The following is a 26161-nucleotide window of genomic DNA, read 5'->3' on the forward strand; positions in this document are numbered from 1 at the left end:
GTTTTATTGTATTGCTTTTAAAAAAAATGCAGATGGAGTAGTCGATGTTAAACTAACACATTTACAGTTTAAACAGTGATGAGCTGCTCACTCATTTAAGGGAGGCATTTCGCCGCTTACCCTCCCTCATCGCTTTGAGTTAGCGCCGATCAGCTGCCGACTTTGTTCCTCCACTGCTCTTTCTGAGCTCAGTGGAAACCGTGCGAGTTTATCTTCACTTGTTCCTCCACCCATCTCCTCCATCTATCAAGGTAAATGAACCTGTTTGAGAATGCTGTTTAAAGTCCCAAAGTTAACACCATTACATAAAGTGTAAGTGCAGCATTAGATCCTTTATGCTCTTTGGAGGCATACTCAGATGGGCTGCTACTGTGTGTGTGTGTGTGTGTGTGTGTGTGTGTGTGTGTGTGTGTGTTAAACTAAAGTATCTAACCATTGTATAGCCCTGTGTGTGGGTTGGATGAGTTTGTGGGTGGATGAGCAGTTGATTTATTTACTTATGTAACGTCTCTTATAACACTGTGTCTGGAGTCCTGATGTACATTTAGGCCTATCGAAGCAAAGCAGTGGCCTTCATCAGCTATCTCTCCCCTCTGCAACAATTACTACTGATGGATGAAAAAGGACAAAACTCCTAGTCTAGTGCTTAGTCTGCTCTTTTGTCATATTGACCTATTATTTAATTGCAGTGTGCACATCGGAGCTCTTCTGCATGGCTTCCTATTCAATGGTTCCATCCTTTGGTAGAAGTGTTTATACAGAACCAGAAAACACCCAGTTCCTGAATACATGCACTTCAAGTTTCCCTTTATGTGATGGCACAAATCTTATAAACAGTGTGTTTGAGAAGTTAAGAGTGCAGGACTCGGTTGAGTAGGAAAACATGAAGGTCCTTGGTGTTTGTCTTCCCATGGAGGAAAGACAGAGAAAGACAGGGAGTCGTTATTTTTAGGAAAAGACAGTCTTGATCCCTTTTTAGTTGGTGGGAAAGAAAGGCAATTTGTTTCGTATGGGGATTTGATCCGGTTCCCACTTCAAAGCTGCAGCTAGACGCTGTGTTTTCTACCCCCTCTTGTTTGTTGTAGTCTCATCTCGTTTAAGCCTCAGCATGTTCTCAGGATTACAGAGCTGCACCGGTGCCTTGTTAGGCTTAAAGTACAGAGAGCCAGAATGGGACTAATAATTCCATTCAAACTCCATTTCATTGTAAAATCTCCCTATAAAGGGCAATGAATTCATTGACACACAGCAAAAAACAAGACCATACCTAATTATATTAATTCCATGTAAATCTTTTTACATGATCTGTTTCTCAATCTCACTCTGGCAAATAATTGTCCCTTAAACACTAACAGGAAAAATTAGTGTTTCTATATGGACCTGTCATGCATTAATAGCAATGACGTTTAGACCATATCAGTGTAATTGGATGTGATTTCACCCCTATAGCTGCCTGCCTTACAGAAGCAATACTTATACTACAGTGATTATTATCATCACATCTCAGTATGCACTTCCCATCACTCTGGTAAAGGATTATTGGAAACTGCAGCCGAAATGTAAACATTTTTATGAGATGAAGGTGAGGTTTTGCAGCGATGCAGCTTTTTATTGTTTTATTAGAAACTGCTCAATAACAGAAAATGCCGTATTTGCATAAAAAGTGGTGAAAGTCATCACGTTCAAGAGAGGACCAGGCAATACAATACACTCACAAACTGTGACGCAGCATGTCCAGGTCATCAGTTGTCATGGTGCTGCAGGTGCTAACCGATGAGCAGGTGAGGGCAGAGCTTGCTTTTGTGCTTGATTGTGAGTGCTGGTGAGTTTCTTTTCTTTTCTTTCAGGAGGTCATAAGCAGCATATGAAAGGCATCAGGTGGGTGTAAATTACTCCTGCTGCTCTGGCAAAATTTAGTTTTTGCTCTCAGAGTAAAAAAGACCTCTGATGTGTTCTTAACACTTCAGCCTGCCTGCTGCAGCTCTGAGGGATCCCGGGTTAGGCTCATGCCCTGCCTGTGGAAGACAGCTCTTTATTAAATGAATCAGGAGTAGCTCTGCAGGACTCCCTAAAAGGGTAACCAGCAATTACTTATTAGAAGACTCATCCAAGCTTGTCTTTTTATCGGGGGTCTGGCTCTGCAGGGCACAGATCAACAGATTTAGCTCTCAAGCACAGATAAAAAGGCAAATGCACTTTTACTCATTGACTGGAATATATATATATATATGTGTGTGTGTGTGTGTGTATTCTTTTTTCCATTTTTTATTGAATTTGACATGTATATGTATAAAGCAGTTAAAATAAGATATTGTGCCACAGGTGGAATCTTTCTAATCTAAAAGAAGCCGAGCCAAACAAACACTAAGCAGCTTGATACAAGTGATGACTTGACACTTTTTCCTTGCGGCATCAAAACTACTTCACAGTTGCTGCAAAGAATAAAGACATACTCAAGGATATGAGGCCTGAACTTTGTGTTGGCTTCAGGCAGTCATTTTGGATTCATTAGTTTTCTCATTAGTCTGACAATAGGATGGAGCTGTAATGCTGTTTTCTGGCTGAAAGTTGACATCACGCTTTGGTGGGTTTAGGATCATTATTAAGACGCATTGTTATGTTTCCCACTGTCAGTAAATACCACAGAAAAGCTAAAACCAACAATGCATCAGTCATTCTCACAATACTTTCCAACTCCCCCACCCGGTCTGTGCCACTCATTGTCTTTTTAAAGGTTCAGTAATTTCCTAAAACACTTGCATTTAGTCAGTTTTATCTAACATAACTCCAAAAGGAGTAAATTCACAGCAGCAGCAGGGTGTGTGGGATTTACTCACAATGAACAGCACCCATTATCATCATGAGGTGCAGCAGTGGGGCTAGCTGATGTTTTTTTAATAGTTTTTGGAAATTAATGGAGGGCGATGGCACAGAGAAGTAAGCTGTATCAGGCTTTAGCGACAGATAATAGCTGGATCTATTCGTTGTTAGTTTTGATCTTTTAATGGGATTGCTGAGAAAATGAAAACATAAAACTCAACTTAGGCTTTAACAAGTACTGTTTGTGCAAAGTCAATGGTGGGAGCTGTCCTTGGTGCTGAACCAAGCCAGACTGGGATTCTGCACGTGGCATGCAAGGCTACCAAATATATCAATCCAAGACCAAAATCTAGAAATATGTGACATGTCAGCCAGTTTATCTTAATCTGCTACAATTAGATTTTCACACACTTGGGGACCAATATCAATTTCCCATGCTGTAATTGTCTTCATCCATCATACTCTGAGTTTGCTTAATTTTTTCTGTCACTTTACTCCCCGGCATGCTATTTGGCATTTAGCGCATATTCTTGCTAAAAAAAAATAATGTGTGAGTGCTGTTTATTCTTTTAAATGTTGTAGCCTGAAGGCAAAACATTTTTTTTCCCTTTCAACTAAATCCCACAGTAACAAAAAGTGAAAAGTGGCAGGGAAGTCGGTGAATTCGTCTTAGCTGCAAACATAATGAGTCCCAAACGTTATTTGCTGAAAAACAGAATTGTCAGCTTGAGAGAGGTTTCTTTCTCCATTACTGGGGTCAGAGTGTCTTCATTTGGAAACCAACCTTGTAGCGCAGTTTCTTCGAGTCAAGAGGAGTGTTAAACGGGAGAAAAAGGTAGGAGGAAATCATACTGGAGAGATGCAAAAAAGGAAAAAACGCTCACTCGGAGGGCCAATTAACAGTATACACAATATACAAAATACTCCTTCGTCTCATTTCTGTTTTTTTCAGGAAAAAAAAACTTTGCTCCTCTTTTCCCAGTCTACCTCACTTCATGACACCAGAGGGAACTAATCCTTCAGTCCCTCATTTGACGCAAATGCAGTGGTGGAGAGAAGAGCAGCACTTCTCACCTCGACTGAGAGACAAGCAAGCTGGTCCCAGCTGTCAGTTATGGCAGGGGTCAGACTTCTTATGCAACCACATCTATCTGCACCCTTAAAAACGTGGTTTGTTTGACTCGGGAAGGCAGATCCTGAGTGATGTCTGTGAGGATGGATCATCACACTTTGGGCTTTTTTTGCCTGTTGGCCGGCCCACCTCTTTGGTCCAAACTGAAACAACTCAGCAACTACGAACATTCATGTTCCCCAGAGGATGAATCCTCCGGACTCTGATCCCTCGACCTTTCGTGCCACCATCAGGTCACTGTTTTCATTCATCCTGTGTAATATCTCAACATTTACAAGATGGATTGACGCAAACTTTAGCACTGCTATTCATCATCTCCAGAGGATGAATCCAAATGACTTTGGTGTTGATATTAACTTAACCTTAACTTTACATCTCACGCCATCATCAGTGTTTGTCCACTACTTTGTCAGTTCAAGGAGACAAAACAGCTTCTCTCAGGGCTTGGCTGTGGTAATTCACAGGTCTTCCTCTCTGATTGAGATGCATGAGCACCCTTGACCTCAGTGACAGTTCTCCCTTGCTGTGTTAATGTGCAATAGCTCAACTCATATTGGACTGTGATGACCACCTCAATATTAAAATTTCCTCAATGAGCGAGTCACATAGAATTTGTCCCCTGAGGATGAACAGTGAGTATATCTTACACTGGGGTGAAGCAGTTATCACAGAGTACAGTCTGCAGCCCTCAGCAGATGAAACATCACAGCACGGCGTCCCTTCTACAATGATTTACTAGGAGCACTCTATCTAGGAGTGCTCCATAAAACGTCCCTGAAAGGTTTAAGAGACATGGATTGCACCTGGCTTACTAATTCATCTCACCCTGTTTGTAGTCTGTATTGTACGCAATACCTTTATGTCAGTTATTTACCTTTTCAGCACTACTTCTTCGTAAGTCACGGTGACAATGGATAGGCTTGAGTTCACCACTGAATGATGTTTGATAGAAGCAACTGTCGGCCTAACTGTGCTTCACATAGATTCAGGCGGGGGTGAGGCATGGTGTCTTTAGCCATGTCAGCAGCACGGCTCAGGGGCTGGCCGGTGCACCACTTTGCACCAGAATCAAATGCCTCAACAGGACGTTTCTTCGAACGCCACCATGATGTTGACATTTGTGCTTTTGAGTGGAAAGTCTCAACAACTGTTCCATTGATTGCCACGGAGTTTGGTGTAGACATTCACACATTTTCTTTTACTTTTCCATTATTTCATTTTATGACCAAATGCTTATCACTGGTAATGATATTCCCAAGCCTGCTAATTAGCGAATATTAGCAAATCAAAGTATGAGCAGCATGATGAAACTACAGAAAGCCACAGAATATCAAATCATTTCAGGAAACATGAGTATGTAATAATGATAATGTCCCTACAACATATGCATATTAACACTTTCTCTGTAATACCCTCCACTACTATCCTCTCTGCTTTCCCAGACAGGTCAACCCTCATGTTCCCATTTACACTCGTGACACTCTGACCCCTCTGTGTGTCACCACAAGGACTTTTTCACACATAAGTGTCACACCTCGCTAATGGAGTTGAAGCATGTAAAATCAAGTTTCCATTTCACAGCAGTTCCACTCATAACAGACGGCCCCATTGATTCACATTTCGCCTTTCTCTGATGTTATTTTTGGGTGTACTTAGTATGTATGTGGGGGTGGGGGCTATGAATCAGGCATCTGCAAAACTGTCTGATTTTAAGATAGCTCAGAGTGGGGATGCATTTCAGCGCTGTGCTCCTGCGCTTAAGAACATTACAGCTTTTAGCCTGAGAGACGCTTTAGAAATAAATGGAAAAATTTTCGACCTTCACCGTCCGCTCCCCTGGTCAAGACAACATGGGAAATGTGCTCACTTTCATCCTAATTAACGAGGATCAAAGCCAAATAATGCTGATAGTGAATTAATGAAATTCCTTTTAGAGCACCTGCTTTGAATTCACTTATCAAGGTTTTGGGGGGGCATGAACCTCAATTTATTTCTACACTAAAGCTGATACAGCAGCTACAGAAGTTGGCTATGACCTTCATTTTTTTGGGTGAACTGTCCAGTGCAGTTTATTGCATCAGCCATCAACAATGTGTGTGTGCATGTGTGTGTGTAACATTTCCATGGCAGTGAGGATGGGTGTGTTACACCTGCCAGAGCATGAGACAGCAGCAGCAGCAGCACAGAGATGGCAGGAAGAGTTAATCGAGTCACAGAGGGGCAGAAGCAGCTGTAAATCTTATTCTCTAATAACCAGAGTGGCAGACCATGTAGTCGGAAACACTCACCAATACACACACACATACATGTCTTTGGACATATAATGAGGAGTTGGAGGTGTTTTGAATAGTCCTGCACATATTGCGCTTTAATAATGAAGACAGTCACCTTTAAAGAATGTGTGATATCCATGGAGGAAGGTAGCAGGCTGTTTCCGTGCATCTCATTTACTTGAGGTTTTAATTTGGCTGTGAGCTCGCTTGGCTCCATCACCGCAATGGAGATGGGGAAAGAGATACCTAGACTCCCTCATCTAATGACACATTGGAGAGACTGTGAATTCTCAACTCTCTACATATAATAAAGATCTGCAGTTGACGCCAGTAATACAATCTACCTTATTTATTCAGTTATTTATTTCCTTATTTTCCCAGATTTCAATGACGTCTTCAGATATCTTGTTTTATCCGAGCAACACTCCAAAACCCAAAGATACGCAAGTACAGTGAAATCAGAGAGAAGCAGCAAATCTCTAAGATTGAGAAGCTGAAATCGGAGACAGAATAATTGCTGATTAATTTTCTGTTGATCCACCATTGATCGATTAATCAACTAATCGTTATATATCAGTATCAGAGTAAATGTTTGCAGGTAAGTGTAGCTATTCTTAAATCAGCCAACTCATGTCAGCCAGTCTTACGTTATTGTACACACTGTACTACCAGGCCGATAAGTAACAATAAATTGCCATAAATAGCCAAACTAGGCTATGCTATGTCTAGACAAATTACATGATCAGCATATGTGAATTGTGTTTTTTTAATAATAAGATCAGATAATCAGATTTAAGGGATTGGAGTCAGAAATTTGGTTTTGGCCCCGAAAAAAGCCCTACCAGTACAAATAAAATAGACATAAACCTTCACAGGAAGTGTTGAGTTTTGTGTTCAAGGAGGCAACAAATGCTCCTCCAAGGTGGTTGATGCCCTTTGTCATACCACCTGAAATTGAAGCTGTAAACATTGATTACTCGCCTGACCTCTGACCCCCATAATGCCGAGCCAATCATCCCACCGAGACGTGCAATTCATCACGAAGGTTGTATTTTCCGCAGTTTGGTCAACCTCTGGTAAACAGTGTTTCATGGTCGCACTGGAAGACCGAGCCCTCGTCGTGTGGTCAATGGCATTGATAACAGCTTAGTGGCTAAATGGGCTGAAAATGAGTTGAACAGTCATTTGACTGATCTCAGATGAGCACACAGGAGTGAGGAAGAGAGAGGGAGATTATTTGATTTTGAAAACCTTTCCGGGGAGACGAGGCTGTTGTGGTGGTGAGGTTATTGTAATTAACACACTGGGAGAGAGTGTGTGTTACTATAAAAGCTGAAAAAAAAAAAAAAAAATGTGTGTAAAAGTGTATTCATCAGCTGAGGACATTAAACATTACAAGTCTCTCATGGAATATGAATCCCTCCATCAGTAGATCACTGAAGGCAGATGGCTGTTTCCCTTGTGTTAAAGCATGAAGTGAGACACTGGTGTGGTTTCCGTTCAGTTCCATTCAGTCACACATTCGGCGGCACATTTTGTGGCTGTCAGTGCGACGCACACACACACGCACACGTGCACACACAGTATACAAACTCACACTGATAACAATGCTCAACAGATCTGGCAACTGTTAATGAGCCAGGGGGGATCCAGGCAGGCAGCTCTTCTTATGCATCTCTCTCTCCTGACCGTAGCTGCACATCGTTAGCTGTCTCTCTTACATCACTGTTGGCAGATAATGTTCGTTAAACCTGGCACCGTCTGCTGACTCGTCGCCATATTTCGGGATACAGGTGATGTGTTCGAATGCAGGCAGTTTCCCCTTAAGGCCCAGTAGTTATTTGCTCTGATGCGTACAGTGAGAGAAAGGATTAGAAAGTGAGCTGCAAAGGAGAAACATGCTGATAACGGAGCATACGCTGGTGCGTTCGTGTGTGGAATAGAGCTGCAACGATTGATCGATAAGTCAGCGGGTCAAAAGAAAATTAATCTGCAGCTACTTTTTAATGGATTAATTTAGTAATTTTTCAAGCAAAAATGATGAACTGTTGAGGGTTCCAATTTCTCCATTTTGCTGCTTTTCTTGATCTTTCTTTATAGTAAATTTAAATGGCAGAAAGTAAGTACGCAAGGACTGTACTTAACTCCAAGTTTTAGTTTTACTTCAGTATTTTAGATGATATACTTCTTGCTCACATTCATCTGGCAGGTTATATATAATTAATAGCTACTTTGCAGATTAAAGGACCAGTGTGTTGGATTTAGTGGCATCTAGTGGGAGGTTTGCAGATTGCAACCAACTTCGCCTCACCCTTCCTTTCCAAGCATGTAGGAGAACCTGTTGTGGCTGCTAAAAACATGAAATATGCAAAAGGCTCTCGCAAGAGTCAGTGTTTGGTTTGTCCATTCTGGGCTACTGTAGAAACATGGTGGCGCAATGTGGCGGATATCGTTCGTTCCTAGCACAGACACACTCACACAGGCTGAGTGAGCATTTGCACCATTGACTCATGAGCCAGTCCATCCTTAGCAATGGCACTCTGAAATGGATTAAATTAGGACAAGCGTGATATGAATCACTTCACTTTCCTCTCTGGCTGGAGAAGACTCAATCTGTGTGTGTGTGTGTGTGTGTGTGTGTGTGTGTGTGTGTGTGTGTGTGTGTATTATACACCCCCAAACACTCACTGTGGGTAGCTTTTGACTTCAGTGCACTAACATCATAGCTGACATCTGAGATTTTGTAGAATACATTATTACACTCTGCATGCTGAAGTGTCTGTTTAATGGCTGAAAATCTTTTTGTTCAGAGAAACACAAGGTCATCATCTTCAGACCGCATTTTTTTAGCCCGCGTGACTCATGCAACAAGTGGATGTTAGTCACCACATAATTACTGCAACTCAGTTGGAGGCAAAAACTCGATGCACTTTGGTACGGGTGTATTTGCATAGTTATGATTTCAATTTTGCTTCTGTATTGTTAAACACCTGGTGGTTGATTTTTCTTTTGTATAAAAAGCTTTTTTTTTTCATTGACTTTGTAGATCAGCAGGAGCCAAAATCCAGCTGATGACAGAAGCAGAGAGGTGGAGGTTGTTGCTTTGACAAGTTGAAGGATGCTGATGGAGTTGTGTGTTTGAGTCTCTCAAACCATTGACAACAGGCTGGTTCACTGATTCATCATCATTTATATGTATTAGAGATGCTGAGGACACAGAGGAGCTGTGACTGTACGTTTCTGTGTTTGCCTTTAGATATTGTGCCTGTAGTCTTTCAGTAGATTTCATACATTATAAGGCTTTAAAACACTGAATGTCTTAAATCCAGTAAGTTATCCACATGCAACCATGATTTAAACACCGCACACTGACTTTAAATCAACTTACATTTAAATTCTTGTCCACTTTTTTACTGAGTTTAAACCTTTTCTTAACACCAAATTTCTCCCCGTGAGACAATAAAACTTGATTCAACTGCTGGTTGCAGGTCAGATTTAAGACGTTAAAACCTGCAGATACGATTGTGTGGGTCCATAAGTGTCCTGTTGAAAGGAGATGGAAAATCAGACAGCAGGGAGAGAGGCCGCTCTGGCATGTGAGAGTACGATAACGGACGCATCGTAGAAGTCAAGCTGTGACTTGGTGATTACGTCTTCTTCTTTGAAAGCCTCCGCTCCTCTTTGACACTTCCTCTGTCATTGTGCACGCCACTGACAGTCCACTTGTTGCCAGCTTCTATATGTTTTTCCTTTTTTTTCTTTTAATGTAGTCAGCGGAGGGATGGTTGACTGATTTCTCCATTATCTGCTCTCCCGCCTGCCAGCCTGTCTTCTCTGAGTGGGTGCAATTAAAGTGCCAAGCTTGATCATGCCATCAAGTGGCATTGATGTTTCTGCTCGAGAAATGAATTGAATTAGGATGAAGTAAGAACTACATTGAGAGGTAGAGGCACAGTTGGACACACAAAACCAGGCACGCGTTTATATGTGATCTCCACTGGATTGTCTGGGTTCATAATTAGAGGTGAGATGTTCAGTTGTGTCCTTAGTGCATTAAAAGTTATCAAGCATTCAGCTTCACTTGAAACCTGTTTGTCCAAGTGCGTGTACATGCATGTGTAAACTGTGTGTGTGTGTGTGTGTGTGTGTGTGTGTGTGTGTGTGTGTGAGTGAGTGCTGGGTGGGGGTTCACTTCTGCCTCGGGAGGTGTTTGTAATTAATGAAAACCAGCTTTGCCACCTGCTGCCCTAATGTCACTGGGATCTCGAGAGGGGAGCCCTGAGGAGCACCATGAATATTTAACCACGGCATGAAAGAGGTGGGAAGTGACTTGTTGGAGTATGGGCGACATCGCTGGACGGACCCGATGAGAGGTGGAAATGGTAAAGAAACACAAAGCAAGGGATGGACAGTGGATGAGATATGTGTGCCGAGAAACTTAGGATGAGGAGGATAACAGGTGGAGGCAGTGAACAACACTTTTTTTACATAAAGTAATGATATTAAAAGCTTCCCTAAACCCTGATCCTGTCAGTTGATCTCATGATGCAGATCTAATACCATTTACTGAAATAGAATTTTATTTCACAGCTGCAACTGTAAAAGTTAATGATAGCTAAACAGTCAGAAATATACAAGCAGTTGGAAATTGAGTCATCAGCTACCAAAAAAGACTCTTCAGGTAAACATTAGCAGACAACCTGAACTCAGTTAACACTTTGTGATGTGCATGTAGGGACATTTCAGTCAAGTATGGAAAACAGTCTCTGAGAGATTTCTCACTGGAAATTATTTAATGGAACCACACGTCAGTGTAGTGATAACTGTGATTTAGTACTTACTAAATCTTTATTCAATTCCTTTATGTCTTCCCTCATATTGTGAGTCTGGACAGACATGAATGCAACTTGACTGGTTGGTGAGGTGTACAACCATGAGGTTTTTTTTTGTGTGTGTGTGTGTGTGCGTGTGTGTGTCACGAGAGCGGTGCATGATTTCAGGAAATGTGTCTCAACAGTTGAGAAAAACTGTAATAAATCTGAGCAACATATGCGTTGGCAGATAGTTGTTGGTGAAGTCTGTGACGATACTGGACCAAAATAAAGTGTTTCTCTGAAACATGAAAGGGGCTGCATAGAAGTGAGAGAAGAAGACATTTTCAATTCAACCATGCTTATAGGGGCTAACTTTATATTTCATGTGTGTTCATATATTCATGTCTGAGCTCCAGGGGAGGAAAACTGTTTCATGAAATCCGAAGGACAGACAAGAAATGTTGAAATCCGAGCCAACAGCTTGCCCCTCAGCCTGTTCTGTCCTGTGATTCAGCCACAGGAGATTATTCACCAATACACATGGTCACAGCGACCATGCACAACCATGTTCTGTTGTGCTCCCGTTTGATTTTTGATTTTTTTTTTTTTTTGATTTTTTTCCTCAGGAAGAGCTCCAGAGAGTGTGTCCCCCCCCCCCCCCCCCCCCCCCCCCCCCCCACACACACACACACACACACACACACACAGCGTTCAACTGAATAATGGATCTGTGATGCAAGATCACAAACTGCTGTGGGAGTGTGTTTGTGCGTATTTACTGCTTCAGGGCAGGTTTGGATCACAGAAAGTGTCTGCGTCAGTGTGAGCATGTTGCTACAGGTTACAGGGAAAAGATCAAATACGAACAAGTGGCTTTCTAGGAAGCAGCTCCAATCTGAAACATTAAAAAGAGCAAAGTGATGCAGGTTAATCAGTAACTTTGCCCTTTTCAACAGACCCATGAGTGTCAGTTTCCAAGGCTTTATACGTCTTAGAGCACAATCATGGAAATAAACAGAAATTAACAAAATGCCAGAATGTACATGCTACAAGGTGTTCTCGGTCCTACGGTTGCATGTATGCACATATCAACCAATGCTATGTGGTGCCAGATGACGTTACAAAGTAAAGATCTGTGACAAATCTTTTGTTTTTGCAGGAGCCCTCTGCAGCATCCCTCCTGTTTCACCACTGTTGCTCTCGTAGAAATGGATGAGGGAGCCCGTGTTTTTGCAGCAGTGCAGCTGTCTTTGTGGAATGGCCCTAAGGCCCACTGCTCTTTCAATTAGTCTCTGTTTCCAGCTTCACCAGGTCACTCAAGTGAGAAAGTCAATAACAGGAAGGCTCGGGTTATTACACAGAGAGTTAGGAGTGTTTTGGGGAAGCAGACTTTGCTTTTTCAGTCGGAGCTGTGACTGATGGGCACAAAACCTTCATTCTTAGCCCTGCATATCCTCGCTGGTGATGTTAAAAAACACAAAATAGTGGTCAGACACAGCCAGATCCACAACAGAGGACACACCCACGGACAGGCCATAAGTTATGACTATTATTATTACTATGACTATTTTTGCAGCATCTTGATTTATTATGGATTTTGTTCCCTGGATTCACAAAAATTACACGTCCATCATTTTATCTTAAAACAATGTTTCTTGAAGAAGAAAAAGAAAAGTCATGAAAAATGTCATTATTGCAATATAAAGTTACATAAATTGTAATGTAACATGGCATGCATTATGCATAGCACCACTTAGAGTGAAGTGTCAAACGTCTTTGAGAACCAGCTGATGAAATGAGTCTCTCTGTAGGCAGGCAGGGCAAAGGGGTCGAATGTGTTTGTAGGTACAGTATGTGAGAGCGTGTGCATAATGTCTGTGTCAGCATGACTTAGAATGCTTGACAGCTGGGATTTGGGTTGACTACAGAGTAGAGCCATGCCTCTCCATATATCCATGCTCTCACTTCTTTAGCTTATTTCCCCCCTTTGATTTCTGGCGTGTGCACCGAGGCCAGGCAGCTGTATGCACCGGTGAGCTCTCACAGCAAGAGAAGAGACAGCCTCTTTCTCATTATTTTTATCAATGCTGTGTGTTTGTGTCATACGCAACCTTTTTGTAGCCATCACGCATCTGTTCTTTGCCTCACATTGTTGCCATTAATGTTTTATTGGCTCACACTTGACCGACCCTTCTGAAAGCTCCTCGTGCATTTGTAATTTATGATCCCTGTAAAGTGCTGTTAGAGTCATTCTGAACTGACTGTACCTTCTCACTCATGTACCTTTTGAGGGGGATAAGGCATAAAATGGCTAACATCCAGCAACTGGCTGGTAACTAGAGCAGTTTGTATTTGAAGATGCATTATGTTTGGAGGGGGTTTGTTGGAGCGCAAGGAGTGAAACTCAACTGAAAATGACGCAACCTTGTCAGCCGTCCCTCGGTAAATTGTAAGTAAACTGATGGCGCAGAGCTGTGTCAGCTTGTAAGACGTTGAAGCTTGACAAAGTTTTTAAAGCAAACTGGAGTGTTGCTGGAAAGTGTGAATGGCAGTGTGTTATCTATAATACCTTAATTTAATTCCCCTTTTTACCATAGTAGAGCTGCTCAGGTGGTTTTTACCTTGCTCAGTCCACACACTCTCTCTCTCTTAGTGCTCATTAAATCTGTGTCATCATGTCCTATTCTAGCTGATTTCATATGGTTCCTCTTAACAAATCCAACATAATTATCGGTGCAATCAAGCCTGACTAACTACCCAAAATCCTCATCACGGTGCTATCATGAGCCTCTTTTTCTGGGTCACTAAATATTTATGAAGCCTCCGAGCTCATTGTGGGATGTTTTTAGTGACAACAACAACAACATGGTGGAAGTCTATTGAGACTCTGATTCCTATCAGAGCGCACGTACACACCATCTTGCAGCTCGACTTGCCGGTGAATATGTATGAGATTCCTCCTTTGTGACTCTCGGGGAGGTAAATCAACCAAACATGTCAACAAAGACTGTATCTGTTTCTAAGTGCTCTGCTGGCACATTAGCAGCATCTTGGAGGGATTGAATATCCTGTGTTTCTCAATCTAGGATGTTAGCATTGGCTCTCAGGAACAATTTAAGGGATGATGGTCAGGGGAGGCTTTAGGGGGTTGCCGTAGCACCAAGTGATGTGATCCACATTGGCAGACCGGGAGGCCTCTATGTGGGTCACTGAAGAACATCTTGACCTCCTCTTTTCTGCAGCAGCCACTAGCTCACAGAAAATGGGAATGCATGTTATGAAAGAGCTGCTTGCCTCCATGTCGATACACACATTCAACATAGACTGTTCTTCAGGGCAGTCGTTCATTTTCCAAGCATTTCCTCTAGAACTCAAATGATTGATTAATCCATTAGTCCATTGACAGAAAATGAAGGCAACAATCTGATGAACGATTAATCCCTCCAGTCATTTTTAACCACATGAGTGGATGGAAATGTCGGCCCGTCGGTGGGTCAACCACTTTGGTCCAAACAGAAATATCTCAGCAACTATTTGATGGATTGCCATTAAATTGTGTATATTACAAGGTCTCCAGAGGGCGAAACCTACTGACTTCGATGATGAATTTTTATTTTTTAGTGAAATATCTCAACATCTGTTGGATGGACTACAATGAAACACTTTAAATTAAGGTACACATATTCACCATTGATTTGTTGCTTATTAGCGTTCACATTAGCGGCACATTGACTCTTTATTAGTCATCATAAAGTACTTATTGCCATATTCTGGGGGTTAGGGTTTTAAGATCATAATTAATGTACAACAACTTCCTTACTTACTGTCCGTAAGCGATAACTAGGGTTAGGGGTAGGGTTCTTACTCAATGACCTAGAAGTTGTAGAATGTGTTCATTAAGGTATTAATAAGTGCTTTATAATGACTAATAAAGAGCCACTGGTGTACATGCTAATGAGCATGAGCTAATGCCGTTTACCTTAATTTAAAGTTTTACTGAAATTTGGTACACAATGACTATTCATCCATCGCCACAAACAGGTCAAAGTTTTCACCTCTGTGAAATATCTCAACATCAGTCGTTCTCATGTAGATCAATATGATGCTCCTCCAGTGATTGGATCAGGAGTAATGCTGATCAATGAGGTGAAGGACTGGGGTCACAAGGCAGGTTCACACCTCAAAGCTGATTTATCACTTCTTGACATAGGTCAGGTGTGCAAGTGTGCTGTGGGGATAAGTCAGTCCAGTATGTTCTCTGATGTTATAGGTTTTTGTTCTCATAACTGATGCTATAAAAGAGCCCAATGAGCAAGAGGCGCATGTTTGGTGCCTTTCTACTTCACATTCAGTTATTTTAACTTGAACCATCATTTAGACTGAATTTAATTGGATGGCACATTGTTTAACCTTTGTAGATCCATCCATCAAAACACAGTCAACCTCTGGCCTGGGAAACTGCACGTCCAGTTGGCTGAGCTTCAATCTGCTGTGTGGTGGAGCAGATCGAAGCAGAGATCAGAGGAATGTCTCTCTAAGATGGAGAGACAGAGGAGGGCAGAGGGGGTTAATCCTCTGGAGGAAAGAAGCGAGGCTTCATCAAAAGGGGCCAAAGTGAGGTGGAGACATGCAATATTGATGAAGAGAGGCGGGGAGAGTGGGACTGGCAGATGAGAGGAAGAGACTTTTCAGACAGGTGTCTAACCACAAACTGACACAGCCACACCTGAGGTTGTTCCTTCCGTGCACTGAAAAAGTTGTTACTTGCTCAAAGAAGAAAAGGTTTAAATTTAGGCGCTGTCACTTATGATTTCTTGCTTTCATTTCCAGAATAAAGTCCTGAACATTGATGGAGTCAAGGTGAAGCTGCAGGTAAGAATTTATCCTGACACTCATCTGACAAATAACTGCCTATAAGCGTCGCTGTCAACAGAAAGGTGTCGACCAAATGAGAGTCAGGCTGCGACCCCTGAGGGATTGTGGCCGCCTGTCAGGTCCTGTTTCCAGTCCCACCTTTCTCCACAATAAAACACTTTAGCTTTGTAAGTGCCTGCTATTTAGCTAGTTGATGCAGAGCACAAAATGTAGTAGAGATCTCTCGGTGGCCTTCTTTTGTGAGGACAATCAGTGACCTCAAAACAAAAAGGACCTGAAAGAGAATTAAGTTTTAGATATCTCCATGAATACTTTCCATTAGTCTGTGAGTTTTCTTCCCCTCTCCACACTTCATACACTGTCTTGAGAACTGGCGCCCATACTGCAACTCAGCTTTGTTGTATGTTTGATATTTCTGTCAAACAAAGCAAGTAATTATGTGAATCGTCCCTAATGATCTTAATTAGGGGTTGATGGAGATTGATGGTGTGGGCCTTTGCCCAGCCATGTATTCATTTGAGGTTAATTGGCTCAAAGTCAGTGTGCAGAGCCATTTGCAGCCTACAAACAGAGAGAGGGAGTTATTTTTCCTCCCGTAATTGCCCTTCTTCATTACCGCCACTTCCTGGGTGGGCGGTTGCCCCAGGAGGTAATCGGGAGGCAGAACCAGCGTCAAAGCTGACACAGCTGAGACAGAAGGAAGAAGAGAAAGTGTCCAGAAAAGGAATGCAGAAAAAAATCAAGGGAATGAATTGTTCATACAAAACCAAGTGCAGGGTGCAGTCAACCTGCACAGGTCTGCTCTATCGAGAGAAGAAAATGTAATTGCCATTGGAGCCAAATTGTGATGAGCCACAGTGCTGTCTGATGGGTAAAAGAAGGACTTAATTAGCCTTATTCCACTGAGGTTGGACAATGGAACGAGTGGCATCGACCACGGCTGATTCATATTCAATATTATGACCCAGACTGAGATGAATATTGGGAATGATTGGTGAAAATAATAAATACAATATGTGCTGTGACCTTAAATCTGCACAAATCGATATTTTTTTGTACAATTACTATGAGTAATGTGAGAGGGTTGGTTCTAGTGACAAACCCACAGAGAATTATCGCCTGATTGTTCCCCTCAGCTCTGTGGATCTAGAGTGTGTTAGCATCTTTTACCTCACTGTCTTATAGGCTGCTACTTTACTGCTTGGTTCACTCAAAAAGGTCTGATAAATCCACTGTATGCAACCAGCCCAGCCCACCAAATGGCAGACAGGTAAAATTAGCCTCCCTCAGGAGTCCGTGGAGATCAAGACTGCAGCTAAAAAGAGAAAATGTTAGACTTGCATTAATCAGGCAGAAGCAAAGACGACTGCTAACTAATGTTAATACTGCTCCATGTGTGCTGGATGTGCATTAGTTTGCTAAGATGTTAGCTCTAACAAATTTATGGAGATAGTAAGTCAATGCTGTGTGTGCAGCGCTGCCCCAAAGTGACCACAGGAAAAACAATTAATGCAGCGTTAAGTCCAGATCTGTTCAGTGCTGAATTCATAAGACAAAAGAGAGTTCAATATCAATTTCCAGATTCATCCAGTATCACCGGAGTAAATTGGATGGGGGGGGGGTGTTCGCAATGTCTGTGCAAACACAGAACTTATTAAAAAGACAGAAACTTCTTCCTCCTTTCAGTGATTACCTTCCTGTCCTATTCTCTGCAGATCTGGGACACAGCTGGACAGGAGCGGTTCCGCAGTGTCACTCATGCCTACTACCGTGACGCCCACGGTGAGACACATATACACACTCGTACACAGTTTTGAGATTGTTTCACTACAGAGTTGTTGTGAAAAAGCAATCTGTTGCTGTTAACTTTCCCACACTTGACGTGCAACTTAGGCCAGTGTCCGCTTATCCAGATTACGTATAGCCTCATTACAGTGCAGTTTTACTGTTTTTGTTTTTTCCCCACCTCATGGATGAGTGTTTTGTGGCAGGTGGAGAGGAAGCACTAAAATATGTACACCTACAAATATACTGAACACTCTTCCTGTGCACATTAAGGCACAAAAAAATAGAGGATTCATGTTTAGATGCTGTTTTTACACAAAATAATAACTCCTCTCCTGGGATGGAAGGACATCCCATTCAGGATTCATTGGGGTCTTTGATGATCCGTAATCAGTCTTCACCGATGTGCGAGTATGTGAGCCTGCATGTGTGTATATCTGCTTTTTATTCATCGTGATATCATTATTAGGCATGCAGGCTCATTTAGAAAGCTCTTAGTGGCAACCCTCCATTGTTCTGTCACAAAGCTGGTAATCAAGGCAGAGCTGCTTTCGTAAATTGAGTCAGATTCACATAACCTGGTGTATGAGGCGCAAAACCTGGACCCCAAGTAATCCAACATCTTTCACCCTTTTTTCTGGTGATTCTATGTTAGAGAGAGCTAAGTAAGTTGCACACACAGTGGCATTAGTGGTTAATCATGGTGGTTGATAAGTAAAAGCCAAGGACTATGAAGGATCAGCTGCACCCCAGAGTGTAAATACGGTTTTCTCATGGTGTTATTCCCAGATCACACACACACACACACTGCTAAATAACATAAACAGTAAGTAAATAACAGCTTGATATGAAGTGAAATGTGGCTTTACACAGAAAGAGCAGCTTCCTGAGCAGGGCTGATTTTTCTCTGAGCGGGTAAATGGTGGCTCTGCTCCGTTTTGGTATTCACACAATGTTGCAGTATGTGTTTGTCATTTTGTCCCCTCATTTGTATGGAGAACGCATCACCTCGTTTGGTCTTTTAATCTCGGGGCAGTAAGGAATCCCCGTGTGATCAAAGGGAAGTTTTACCGTCTGGATGTGTGTGTCTGTAAAATCTATTCACGTTTATGCAACTTAAGCAGAGACAGGTTGCGTGCGTGTGTGTGTGTGCATGTGTGTGTGCATGTGTGTGTGTGTGGGTGTGTGTATGTGCGTCTCCATGCATACATGATTTAATGAGTGTAAATGATCTGTGTCTGTGTATTATCCTCATTATGCATGTCATGGTCTGGCGGTTAGCCTGCATAATTATAGCAGGATTTATTCGTCTCTGTCTCCTGGAGGGAGACCTTGGAGGACTTTTAGCAGGTCCAGTTTCAGGCACGACGCCCGGGAACATATCTCCCTCTGAAAACCACATCACACGTCTTCGCAGTGTAGCCTTAGACATCTCAGTGTCAGGATTTTCAATTATAGTTTCCAGTACTACCTCGAGGCATATCACAGGATAAGCTGAACTATCAATACCACAGAGCACAGAGCTGCACCAGGATCTCCACATATCATCAGAGATGTGACCTTTTAAAATGCACTTTCTGTCTGGTATATCTGGGGAAAGAAAAAATACTAGGATCTGAACTTCAGACTTTATTGCTGGGTCTATTGCAACACCACACTAAAAAGTCTCCTCTCATCACTTGCACACCCGTGTAGATACCAAGCCTACAAATGGTGCTGACTGTGATTCACAGCGACTTTATCTAACCCGAACAAACTCCTGTTTCAGCAACAGCCTGTCAGTGAGCTTTTGAAGTCTCTGAAGTGTCGTACAAAAGGCTCTGATACTGTGGTTTCAGTATCTGCCTGCTTACCTTCATATTGTGTGTAAACACTAGGCTGTCAGTCTCTTCTTGCTTCCCATAAACTCTGAAAGCAAACTGAAGTTTCTTTCTGCAACTTTTGTCCTTGTGTCCTCACAGTGAACTCATCTTGTAACATAAGCAGTTGTTGCAGGTTTTAGGGTAAGCCCCGGTGACTTTTGCCCCATTCAAGCTGCACTGTACATCTGTCTACATCAAAGTATCTGTGAAATGCCAGCTGGCAGTGGGCAAAGCTATGCCTTCAATTGTATATGAATGTTTAACGGCCGTGTGGCAAAGGGTAAAAGTGAATCAAACATCACGTAAACATTTGTCTCTGTTCTTCTTGTCATTGATAGTGGTGCTCATTGTCCTGTAAAATTTGAAAATTATGCATATGAGCTCTATGCTATGTCCCATAGCACTTAAAGCTGGACTGCAGAATTTTTACTGTGTGACAATATGTTGGGGTCAGAGTTGGAGCTTTATAGTGAGTTTCTGCTCATCGTTTAGTGCACAACATTGCAGTTGTGGTTTACTCTCACTCCTCTCATAGCATCGTTCTTGTCCACATTAGGCAGTTGTTTTCCACAAAAAAACAAAGCTCTAAAAGGCTACTGTGCACCACCTGTTCAGCGTTAAGCAGCAAGCAGACACAGCTGGCAACTAGCTAGTAAACATATTGGAGCATTTAGCGGCTGAAGAGCTGGATGTTTTTCTGAGAGCTTGGTAGAGACCAAAAACAGAGCTAAAAGAGAGTGAACACTGATCTCAGTCATTGCAGGTTTAAAATCCTGCATTGTTTACATCGTTTGTTAAATAGCACTAACTCTACATTTGTACTGTAATGGTTAATCTAGTTGATTCTTGTCTTTCATCCCCATAACTACACTTGCTCTTTCACCAAAGTGATCACTGATGGGCTGGTTTGATATCTACCATGCAAGAAAAAAAACCCTCTTAGGTTGCTCGAATTAAGTACACAGTGTTGCAGAACGTTTTGCCAAATTTAGTGGCGCCGGTGCAAGAGGCTGTGATTTTGACAAGGCTGCCAAGTCTGACAGCAGCTCAAGCTTCTAGCGATAAATGATGATAACTTGAGACCAGGAAGCTCTTTAACGCCAAGGACTGCAAATTAAATTCTGCTCAGGGTCCCAAAAAGACGGGCCAGCCATGGGTTGCTGTGACTGTTTTATGCTTTATTACTGTTATATACAACAAAGTTTATGTTTCAGCCAATGACAGTGACATTATGTGTGTTATAATGGATTTGCAGATCGCCTGCCAGCAATACTTTTATATCCCTAAACCCATCTACATATGCAATGTTTGACATGCAAACGTGCACTCCTCCACGAAGGAGGCGCAGAATGATAAATGGCGTTAATTTTCGCTGCCATAACTTTTTGGGGCTGGAGCAGAGCTGAAAGCAGAGAAAGTCCAGAGCTAAAGTGCTGGTGCATTCAGAGAGAGGATGAGTGTGGGAGGGTGGAGGGACTCTGAGTTGGGGAGAGAGAGAGACAGAGAGAGAGAGAGAGAGAGAGAGACAGACAGACAGAGAGAGAGAGAGAGAGAGAGACAGACAGACAGACAGACAGACAGAGAGAGAGAGAGAGAGAGAGAGAGACAGACAGAGAGAGAGAGAGAGAGATGCATGTTAGGGGGATTATTTTAGATGTTGGTGAATATGCACTGTATTGGCTGTGTGGGAGGAAAAGGTGTAGACAGCCATCAGATATTTTTCAGCTCATTTTTGTGTGAAAATTCAGTGATTATTTAGTTTCCGTTTTCTGGAAGCTATTTTTTATTTATTTATTTACTTATTTTTACAGTTATGCTTATCTTGGTTTGGTTTATTTGTGCAGACGGTGATAAAAGAGAAAACCGCAGTGAGAACAAATAAACAGATAAAACACAAAGAAGAAATTACAGGTTTGCTCCGAGACATTGTTGGATAAAAATACAGCTCTGCAAAGCAAATGCATCCAGTTTCCCGAGTTAAAAAGGAAACTACTTGATGGTAGATGGTTTATATCCCCACATCATGCCCAGAGGTCTCCTTTGCCATTTTGTACAATTATTTATGTTTCCCATCCCAGATTGATGGAGGGCTCTTTGCTCCTGGACAAGGGACCTGAGATTTCCTTCTTTTGTTCAGCTCAAATTAAATATAATTCAGATGCCAACTCTTATCTTTTTGATTTTTTTTTTAAAAAATTGTTTATTTAACCATAAAGTCCCCCTGACATCAAAACCTCTCTTGTAGAAACTAGTCTTTTGAAAGATGCTTCAGCCAGCAGCACCTGATGAAATCCAGAGAAAGAAACAAAAATCAGCGCTAAACTCCAGACAGTAGATAATCCATTTGAAATGCTCCCCCTCGTAAAATGTGGAATTTTGTCACATTATTTTTGTGAAATGTGTGCATCAATTTCACTGTCAGGTGTAATTCGCTCGAATCCATTTCACGCCTGTTTTGATCGTGCCCTCGGCTGCTGGTCGAACATGATTTAAATGGATTGAAAAGGCATAAAACCAGCTATTCAGGCTGAACAATCATACCCATGTACTGTACTACACCAAAGCCCCTAATGCTGCGCATGGTTGCAGCCTAACGGATCGTACCACTGGGAATGGTAAACAGGTCAAAATCAGCCTTTTAATGTTTTAAAATGAACCAAATGACCCGTTTCTTTTTAACAAATAGCACATTTGTGTTTAATTGAGGATGATTTGCAGAAACTATTATTTGAGTGTCTGGAAACTTTGAAGTCTTTTAAGAAAGGTTTAATTAATGTTTGATGGTGTTCTTACCCAGTGATTACATTCTGCTTCACAATGCGCTCTATAATTTAGTGACAAGCGTTGAAGCTCAAATTGAAAATGAATTCACACAAAGATTCATGCCATCCAGGATGCACAAGGGAAGAACAAATTAAAACTTCTCAAGTGATGTAAATGAGATCACAGATGCGAGATTGAAGGCGATGCAAAGTGTGTGTGTGTGTGTGTGTGTGTGTGAACACGACGAAGAGACGCACAAACGCTCTCGCCACAAAGTTTTCTCCAACTCCTGCTGCCACTCTTCCACCTTTGTTTTCTTCTTTTCTCTCCATTGTTGTCATTGTGTCTCACCAACTTAGCCTTCTCTCTTTTTGTTGTCGTTGCTTCTCATTCCAGCTTGTTCTCATCAAGTTTTTCTCTATTCTGTGCTCGCAATCTCTGTTCATCTCCTCCTCCGAACCTCAATTTCACTGTTCTATTTGCCAGTAATTCTCACATATAATGCGACTTTTTGATGGAGTGCATTGTTTCCAGTGCTCAGAAGAAAACAGAGGTCCTGAATATTTTACACCAACTGCAAATGACTGAATTGATTGGGGGTTTTTTTTGGTTTGTTTTTGGGGTTTTTTTCTTTTTTCTTTTTTCACAAATAACAATGGAGACTGACCCTTACAGATACTGGAACTTTTGGGAAAGATGTTCAAAAACAAGGTGGCAGAAAGGCATGCATGAACACACATACAGAGATCCTGAGCAACAGTGGCAGCAATGTATGATTTTCTGTGTCCTGCCTTCAACCACAGAGTGATAGCAAATGGAAAAAGAGTGAGAAACACCTCCAGGATGAGTCTAGGAGAGCTCAGCTTTATTACATAGCTGTCAGTCTGTATCATGCTCATCTCTCCTGGGACGCCACCTTTGTCCTATTACATTCATGTTATAGACTATGTTACACTGAATATACATGTATTTGTTTTCCACATTAAGGCAGTACTCAGATTACTATATCTGTCATTTTAGCGACTTTAGTGTGTTATTTTGTTTGATTTAAGGTTAGAAAAATCAACATAATGGGGGCAAACGGTGCTGGGTTATTGTTAAATATTTCAAATAATAACTTGTGTAGTCTCATGTGCTAGTACTGTAGTGTGCTCATGTGGCGCTTCCTGTGTTTTGGTGTGGAAAAATGAAGAGAACAGAGTTAGCATTGCTTCACTTTCTCATATTTACTGTAATAAATTAGCATTCATGAGCAGAAGTGCAGCAGCACTGTTTTGAACAAATCACTATTACAGACTATAATGTGGTAGTTGAAAAATAAAGATTAGTGCTCTGATGCTGCAGCAGTTCCGATGATGCTCTGACCACTTGAGATTGAATTATGAACGCAGAGCTAAACCATCAGCTGGCTAATGGTTACTTTAATAATTAACCTATGTTTGTATAATTTAGCTAACTCTGTGCAGGCTCTAGGCTGCATACATAAGATCCCTGGGGTGGATGGGGTTAAGAGAGATGAATTACGAGCTAGGAAGTCAAAAGCTGTGCATTTCTTGGCCTGTATGTGATGCACTTTGGCCAAATGTTTGGAAAGATTGGTCATGTGTCTGTCCTCACATGCAAAACACTGTCCTCACACATATGACAGGCTCAGAGAGAGAGATCTCTCTCTCAAAATACTTAATTTCAGTATCCCTATCTTGGCCTTTTGGCTATTTCATGTTTTGCAGCATCATGTCAAATAGCATGCTACGTACAGTCAGTTCAGCACCTAAAGTCTCAGGCCAAGAGAGGGAATTCAAATTAACTTGTGGCCAGAAAATGAACTCTTTCCTAATTTAATCTGAAGGGGAGTCGAGACATGAAGGTGAAAAGATAAACATTTGCTCAGAATTCTTCCCATCAAATTATTTCTTGCAGTCTTGCAGTCATGAATTTAGAAACAATACACTCAAACTTCTCTCCTTTTCTTGTAGCTTTGCTTTTGCTGTATGATGTCACCAACAAAACATCCTTTGACAACATACAGGTAGGTCACCTTTTATTGCTCTTTGTTCTGATGTCTCTGTCGGTTCTCTCACTTCTTTTTCATACAAACTTTGGTGTTCTTTCAAAAGCATGTGCACCAAATGTCACGCCTGACGCTGTAATTTTAATTAACTTTATCTTGGCTCAGTAGATTGATTTTGTAGATTGAAAGGCGAGATCGTGGCCACAGGTGTTGTCACAAAAGGTTCAGTGATGTCTGATATGCCAGTGAATAAAGGAATGACTGGATGAGACGCCTTTGTAATGACAAAATGCAGAGCTTCATTGTCTGTGTCATTTTTGGCAACATCATTAACCCCCATTTTTTATCAAAGTCAGTTCATGTGACACAGCACAGAGTGATCAGAAGTGGGGATCAGAGGAAAAAGGGGGGGGGGGGGAACAGCAGAAGAAATTGGAACAGGAGGAATGTGGGATATTCATCATGCAGACCCCCACTCTATATCTTTATCCCTCTCTTCTTCTCTCTACCTGACTGTAATCTGTACAATGAGGGGATGAATATATGATGTTGAATGTGACTTGGCGTGGCTGCTCTCCTTCTCAGAATCAAATATTTAGCAGTCAGAGCTGTCATCATGTTCCACAATGAATTCGTCAGGATTCAGTTTTAGCGTGAAGACTGTGTTTGGAATCCTAGACGGTAACCAAAAAGAGTGGATGGGTTATATCTGCCCGCTCTGGAGCTCTTCCTCCTCTGCGCCTCATTTCACTCATCACAGAGCAGTGGGCAGCTACACGTCAGCGCCCAGAGGCTGGCTCCAGCACCTTGGTCAATAGCAGTGAGATGCTAATGGGAGGAAAGCATCATGAGAACATGCTAACTCAACACAGAAAGGTCCCGGTCAGCCCTGCTGGGGTTCACTCTCTGCTGACCACTGAGCCACTGTGGCGCCTCTCCCTGCCTGTTGGTGCAGATTATTAAATGTTGTGGCCATGCGCACTCTGGCAACAGGAGCACTGAAAACAGATTAACTGAATGAGCTGGATGAGACTGATACGAGGAACTTCCTTTGCACTCATGCAAAGGAAACCATTCATTAGTTCAGAGGATTTTATTTCCGCCATGACCAGATAGATACACAGCTGCATAAAATGAAAGTTACCATTAAAGATGCTGTAGAAACAAGTGAGCAAACTGAGCTTTTTAAAGGCTTTTTGATGCGGTCTGTTCTGAAGAACTCAGCAGTTTACAAATCAAATCACAATAGCCTTGGGTGCCCACCTATATTACCTTTATTTATTTAGCTAATTAAAAAATGGAGATTCAATATAACGGAGGCAGATAAAGAGATAAGATGAGATAAAGATGGCACAAATAAGTACATATGTTTTATTTGTGCCGTGTAGTAATTATGTGCATATACACAGAAAAAAGAAAACATTGCAATATGCTTTTGCCACTATAATAGTAATTCTAAAGCAAGCTGTGAAAGTACAGAAACAAGCAGAAAAACAGATAAAACATTAAAGCGAGAGAAGAAATAAAAATGAATATCAGCACCCCAGGGAGGGAGGATTTGAAAGGATAGAGAAGTCAAACTGTGAGTACATTCTTCCAATCAATAAAACAAATAATTCATATCTGAATCAATAATGAAATCGTTTGTTTTACAATCGCGTTGTATTGAAAGGGAAAATAATCTTTCTTTTTATTGGGAAACAGCACCACATCTAGCTCCATTACCATCCTTCACAGCTCCACTGCTGACAGAGGGACTGCTGGTGTCACTGTGTCAGCATACCTGCTGTTTTTTCTTTGTGGTAAGTGCACCCTGCAACAGGAGG

At 41.8% G+C, this 26161-nt stretch overlaps 1 protein-coding gene across 1 annotated transcript in view; it reads left to right on the plus strand.

The window, feature by feature from the left end:
• Positions 1–26161, plus strand: part of LOC143333588 (ras-related protein Rab-26-like) — a 49074-nt gene that overhangs the window by 3650 nt on the left and 19263 nt on the right. Inside the window, exons 3-5 of the mRNA XM_076751690.1 lie at positions 15870–15911; positions 17630–17696; positions 24301–24353. Of these exons, the coding sequence (XP_076607805.1) occupies positions 15870–15911; positions 17630–17696; positions 24301–24353 (162 nt within the window). The remainder of the gene's footprint in view (positions 1–15869; positions 15912–17629; positions 17697–24300; positions 24354–26161) is intronic.

Source organism: Chaetodon auriga, chromosome 16 (assembly GCF_051107435.1).
Source record: "Chaetodon auriga isolate fChaAug3 chromosome 16, fChaAug3.hap1, whole genome shotgun sequence".
NCBI lineage: Eukaryota > Metazoa > Chordata > Actinopteri > Chaetodontiformes > Chaetodontidae > Chaetodon > Chaetodon auriga.